The sequence below is a fragment of the Myotis brandtii genome, unplaced genomic scaffold (genome assembly GCF_000412655.1).
Source record: "Myotis brandtii unplaced genomic scaffold, ASM41265v1 scaffold1166, whole genome shotgun sequence".
Lineage (NCBI taxonomy): Eukaryota > Metazoa > Chordata > Mammalia > Chiroptera > Vespertilionidae > Myotis > Myotis brandtii.
The window spans coordinates 241,382-247,900 of NW_005354034.1; the positions used below are offsets into that span (position 1 = coordinate 241,382).

General features: G+C 56.3%; 1 protein-coding gene across 1 annotated transcript in view; it reads right to left on the minus strand.

Moving 5' to 3' along the window:
* Positions 1–6,519, minus strand: part of FAH (fumarylacetoacetate hydrolase (fumarylacetoacetase)) — a gene marked incomplete at its 3' end in the record, with an annotated part of 26,972 nt that overhangs the window by 17,360 nt on the left and 3,093 nt on the right. Inside the window, exons 2-5 of the mRNA XM_005858281.2 lie at positions 3,797–3,981; positions 2,725–2,846; positions 1,341–1,390; positions 464–554 (exon numbers count right to left, since the gene is read on the minus strand). Of these exons, the coding sequence (XP_005858343.2) occupies positions 464–554; positions 1,341–1,390; positions 2,725–2,846; positions 3,797–3,981 (448 nt within the window). The remainder of the gene's footprint in view (positions 1–463; positions 555–1,340; positions 1,391–2,724; positions 2,847–3,796; positions 3,982–6,519) is intronic.

The following is a 6,519-nucleotide window of genomic DNA, read 5'->3' on the forward strand; positions in this document are numbered from 1 at the left end:
GTTTGGTTGTCCCTCACTAACCCCCCTGCCGGCCCGCCCGCCCCACGCAGCCTGCTGTTCGGTCGTTACTGTTACTGTGATGGTGTCCTGGACAATTAGCAGATTCCTCTATTATTAGTATAGACTTTCAGAGAGGAAGGAAGAGGGAGAGAGAAACATTGATGATGAGAGTCACTGATTGCCAGCCTCCTGCACGCCCCCTGGTGGGGATCGGGGGAGGACGGACAAAAATAAGAGATGAAGGGATGGCTCCCTGATCCCACAGCAGGTCCCCGGGCGGAGCTGAGAAGACCAGACGCTGAGACCGTTGTTTCCAGAAGGGGTGACACGTGATCGTCATCACGGCCGGTTTTTCCTTCGACTGGTTCTCGGAACCCCAGAGGGACTCGGCCGCTCCCGGGACCGCGTGCCGCTGGGAGGGGAAGGACAGACTCGGAACCCGTCAGACTAGCCTGGGACGTACCAATTGGGCATCAGGGCGTTGTCCTTGCCCCGGAACATGATCCCGACGTTCTCAGCGTGCTGCCGCGAGGAGTAGAAGTCCGTGTAGTCACCTGCGGAGGGAAGTCGCGGGAGAGAGAGCCCGTCGGGGACCCGGGCGCCTCGGGACAGAGAAGGGACGTGCCAAGGACGGGCTGACAGGAACCAGGTGGAGGAAGCAGGAGGGCCAGCTTCCTGGGCACCCCGTTCCGAGGGGCGGCAGGCGGGGGCACCCCCTCACAGCATTTGCACCGAAGCTCAGCACAAGATGGACACAAATGAGCCTAAAAAATGGTTTCAGCCCGGCCGGCGTGGCTCAGTGGTTGAGCGCCGACCTATGAACCAGGAGGTCAGGGTTCGATTCCGGGTCAAGGGCACACGTCCGGGTTGCCGGCTTGATCCCCAGTGGGGGGCGTGCAGGAGGCAGCTGATAAATGATTTCCTCTCGTCATTGATTTTCTCTCTCTCCCTCTCTGAAATAAGAAATATATCAAAAAATAAATAAATACCCGGCCAGCGTGGTCAGTGGTTGAAGGCCGACCTATGAACCAGAAGGTCAGGGTTCAATTCCCAGTCAAGGGCACATGCCTGGGTTGTGGGCTTGATACCCAGTAGGGGGTGTGCAGGAGGCGGCCGATGCATGATTCTCTCTCATCATTGATGTTTTTTTCTCTCTCTCCCTCTAGCTCTCCCTTCCTCAATTAGATCAATAAAAATATATTTTTAAAAAATGCAATCAAGCCCTAGCCGGTTTGGCTCAGTGGATAGAGCGTCGGCCTGCGGTCCCAGCCCAGAGCCCCTCCCACCAGAAGCAGGGACAGCCACGCCGGCCCAGGAGGCCGCCCCGGGCAGGGACTCACCGATGACAGCTGGGAGGTGCATGGTGGCCAGAGCCTGGGGGACCAACGCACTGAAACAGAGCCAGGGGTTTCAGGGTCAAGGGCGTGGCGAGGCGAGGCGCCCGCTCGGGGTGGCCACCCGCAGGCTCAGCCCAGCCCCTCCCAGAATCCTGTGCACACTGCCCGGTGACTGTCTCCAGGCCGGGCTGGACCGGGCAGGGGTCCACCCACTAAAGCTGAGATGCCTCCTCTCCGGCTCTGGGTCCCATTCTAGGAATCAAGCTAAATCCCTCAACTCTGGGAACCAGACAGGGACACGGAGGGCCCGGCTGGCGTGGCTCAGTGGTTGAGCATCGACCTATGAACCAGGAGGTCACGGTTCGATTCCCGGTCAGGGCACACGCCCGGGTTGCGGGCTCGATCGCCAGTGGGGGGTGCACAGGAGGCAACTGATCTATGATTCTCTCTCCTCATGGATGTTTCTTTTTTTTTGGTTTGTTTCTTTTTTCTATTTATTTATTTATTACTTTTTTTTTCATTTTTTCCCATTGATGTTTCTTTTTTTTTTGGTTTCTTTTTTCTCTCTCTTTTTATTTATTTATTTTTTACTTTGTTTTTCATTTTTTTCATCATTGATGTTTCTATCGCTCTTTCCATTTCCCTTCCTCTCTCTGAAATCAATAAAAATTTATTAAAAAACAAAACAAGCTGAAACCGGTGTGGCTCAGTGGATAGAGCGTCGGCCTGCGGACTGAAGGGTCCCAGGTTCGATTCCGGTCAAGGGCATGTACCTTGGTTGCGGGCACATCCCCAGTAGGGGGTGTGCAGGAGGCAGCTGATGGATGTTTCTCTCTCATCCATGTTTCTAACTCTCTATCCCTCTCCCTTCCTCTCTATGAAAAATCAATAAAATATATTTTAAAAACAAACAAACAAACAAACTTAGCCGTAGCCGGTTTGGCTCAGTGGTTGAGCATCGACCTATGAACCAGGAGGTCAGGGTTCGATTCCTGGGCAGGGAACATGCCAGGTTGCAGGCTCGATCCCCAGTGTGGGGCGTGCAGGAGGCAGCCGATCCATGATTCTCTCTCATCATGGATGTTTCTATCTCTCCCTCTTCCTTCCTCTCTGAAATCAACAAAAATATATTAAAAAAACAAGAACACACAAATGTATTAAAAAAAACAACAAACTTTTAAAAAAAGGACTGGCTGATGCTGATGAGGCAGGAAGAGGGCCAGTGGCACAGGGGTAATTCAGTTCCCCCCGGAGCCCTGCCACGGACGTGCAGCCTGGGCAGGGGCTCCCCGAGGCCAGGGCAGCCCCTGCGGTGACTGCGAATGGTCCCGGCTGTCACATCACCGCCACCCTCCCCTCCCCGCCCCCCGACACCCTTGCTCCTCACCGCTTGCGCAGCTCCGCGTCGTCTCGCAGCCTGGCCTGGCTGGCGGACAGCAGGTTCTGCAGGAAAGCTCGCGCCTCCTTCCAGGCGGCCTGGCCCAGCGCCATGAAGTTGTTGAGAGTTGGCTGAAACGGGGAAGAGAGGGAGCGAGAGAGAGAAACATCAATGATGAGAGTCAGTGATTGGCAGCCTCCTGCACGCCCCCTAGTGGGGATCGAGTGAGGATGAACCAAATACGCAACCAAGAATAGAGATGAAGGGACTGCTCCCTGATCCCACAGTAGGTCCAGGGCGGAGCTGAGAGGACCAGACGCTCTGTGGGATGGGAGAGAAGGTCACGTGTGGGACAGTGCTGGGCGGAGCCCCTCCTGCCCACAGGGGAGGCCGGGCTGCCCTCCAGGGCCCTGTCACTCCTCTCCTGGGCACGGCAACGTCCAGGACGCTCGCTCTTAGCTCTGTCGCCTGTGCATCAAGGTGGGGAGAGGGGTCAGCTCCCCTGGTGGGACTCAGCCCCTCACGGACTTGCACACACAACGGGCAGAGCCAGGAGCCGCTGTCGGGCCGCTTCTGGTGCCGCTCGGCCGGGCCCTGGGTGGGAGGTGGCTGTGTGGCTCCACCGGACACTCCAGTCTGCGGGTTATCACAGTCTATGCACACCCTTTCACGTAAGTTAAGAAAAGGTTTCTAGCCCGGCCGGCGTGGCTCAGTGGTTGAGCGTCGACATATGAACCCGGAGGTCACGGTTCAATCCCCGGTCAGGGCACATGCCGGGTTGCAGGCTCGATCCCCAGTGGGGGGTGTGCCGGAGGCAGCCCATCGATAATTCCCTCTCATCATGGATGTTTCTATCTCTCTCTTTCCCTCTCCCTTCCTCTCTGAACTCAATAAAAAAATATATATATTTTAAAAAGCACTAGACCTTCAGGGGAGTGAAGTCACACCCCACAGGTGTGTACCCTGCAGGCTGCCAATCCAGAGGGCACTGGGCCCAGCTGTCCCCCCCCTGCCCCCCCCCCCCGGGGCTGTAGGTCGGGCTCTGCAGGGCCACGGGGATCGAGGACACGCCATGTCCTACCTGAACAAAGACATCCTGGTGTTTGGAGAGGATGGGCCCGGTGAAGAGGTGCTTAATGACGCTCAGGTCCAGGATCTGGTCGCCGATGGCCACGCCAATCCGAGATCTCGGCTGGGAGGAAGGCGGCACGGTCAGCGCAGGGAAAAGCCTCGGCCGAGCGCGGCTCAGCGACCCAGAACGTCTGTCTGCTTAGGAACCCAAGGTCCCTCTGTAGAGGGACAAAGGGACTGGGTCCTTAGCACTGAACCCCGGCTTTCCGTGTCCCCCAAGGGGCTGATATGGCTGCAGTGACAGCTTTCGATGAGGCCCAAAGGCCCTGGAATCTTCTGGAAGGCCAGAGGCCAAGCCCCCACCCCAGCACTCTTCAGAGGGTGGTGGGAAGGGGCGATCTCCCCCAGATGTCCCTGCACATTCCCACAGGAAACGGGGGGGCAGGGGGCGGGGGAGCCTCGGGCCAGTGGCTGGATTGGTTGGAGCATCATCCTGTACAGCAAGCGTGTCAAACTCAGAGGCGAACGCGGGCCAAACAAACAAGGTTTGCGTGTATGTGGCCGCGAAAAAACAAAAGCTTCCGTTTTCATAGAAACATAGGTTTGTTTCGATGGAGACGTGCTGAATGCAAAGGGCTGAGATAAATGAGTCATCGTGAACATAAAGTAATAGAACGTTTTAATAAAAATCATTATTTTTTCTTGGACATTGACTGACCAGACACTGAGTCACTGCACAAATGAATAAGCGTCACGCAGATAAACCCATTTCTCTCCTTCTCCGGAAGCGAGGTATTTCCTGTTGCCACACCAAGCAGGTCAGTCCCAGACCAAGGACGTGGCCATCGGCTGCTAGAACATTCGCTGCCGGTGTCAGTGGAAAGAGACGGTGCGCCTGCACGTGAGGCGCGTAAAGGAAGTGAATGCAACTCGATGACAGTCATCCGTCATTAGCAAATGTTGTAGTTCGTTACTCATAATTATGTACAACAGGATATTGTAAAAATTAAGTGATGAAATTTTTATTAAAACCTTTCTTACATACCATTATATTGGCTGGGCTGCAAAAATACTCATTGTGGGCCACATGTGGCCCGCCGGCCGCGAGTTTGACATGCTTGCTCTACACCAAAAGGTTGTGGGTTCAACCCATAGGCGTCAACCAATCCGTGTCTTTTCTCTCACATCTATGTCTCTCTCTTTCTCCCTCTTCCTTCCTCTCCAAAATCAATAAAAGCAGCTCTGGCCGGTGTGGCTCAATGGATAGAGCGCCGGCCTGTGGACTGAAGGGTCCCGGGTTCGATTCTGGTCAAGGGCAGGGACCTCGGTGGCAGGCTCCTCCCCCGCCCGGGCCCTGGTCGTGTCGCATGCAGGAGGCAACCCATTGATGTGTCTCTCTCACATCGATGTTTCTCTCTGTCTCTCCCTCTCCCTTCCACTCTCCCTAAAAATCAGTGGGAAAATATCCTCAGGTGAGAATTAACAAAACATACACACACAAAAAAACAAAAACCACAAAATCAATAAAAGCAGATCCTCGGGTGAATATTAATAAAAAATAAAAACAAACAGCCTGGCCGGCGTGGCTCAGTGGCTGAGCATTGACCTATGAACCGGGAGGTCAGGGTTCGATTCCAGTCAAGGGCACATGCCCAGGTTGCGGGCTCAATCCCCAGTGTGGGGTGTGCAGGAGGCAGCCGATCCATGATCCTCTCTCATCATTGATGTTTCTCTCCCTTTCTCTCCCTCTACCTTCCTCTCTGAAACCAATACAAATATATTTTTAAAAAATAAAAATAAACAGCACCCAGCCCTGGCCAGTGTGGCTCAGTGGATAGAGCGCCTGCCTGCAGACTGAAGGGTCCCGGGTACGATTCCCACTTAGGGCACATGCCCGGGTTGTGGGCTCCATTCCCAGTGTGGGGCGTGCAGGAGGCAGCCGATCCATGATCCTCTCTCATCATGGATATTTCTCTCTCTCCCTTCCTCTCTGAAAAATCAATAAAAATATATTTAAAAAAAACACAGCAGGGGGGTAGGGATCTGCAGGCCACTAGCCGTCCTGCCAGGGGCGTTGATTCCAGAAAAAGCCCTTCCCAGCACCCCACCTGCCTCTGGCCACAGCGTCCCCCCCCCCCATCGCCGGGTGCTCCCCGAAACAGTGAGGACAGGACCCCCGGGGACAAATACCAGGGCCTCGCAGCCGCGGGGCTAGGGTTTAAGCTGCCCCCCACCCCCCCATTGTCTCTGGGTCCCCTGTGTCCCTTCAGCCTCTGCCCAGGCCTGGTGGGTGCTCGGCCACAGGCCGGCTGTCCTGGGTGGACGGAGGCACCGGCTGCAGGGTGGCCCTGGGGACACCCTGCCTTGGGGCCAAAGGTCACCCTGGGGGCAGGGGCCCAGGCGGCACCCTGGGGTGCAGGCCGGGTCCGGGGTTCTGCGGTTTCACCTTGAAAGCTGGGAGCAGGCGTGTAAGCAACATGACCACCAACACCCCCAAACGAATGGGGGTCCCCCTCCCCGCCCCCAGCCCCCCCCGCACGGGGCCGGTTCACCCCCGTTTGCCCATGAACCCGTCTTCAGGGCTCACGTCCACCCAAGTCAGGCCACACGGCGGCTTCCAACCGGCGTGCGTGTCGCAAGAATGTCCAACCGGCATGTCGCAAGGTTGGAAGGTCGCCGGGCCCGGCCGCGCGAAGGGAAAGTGGGGTTCCTGGCCCCCAAGGGCAGGGGAGG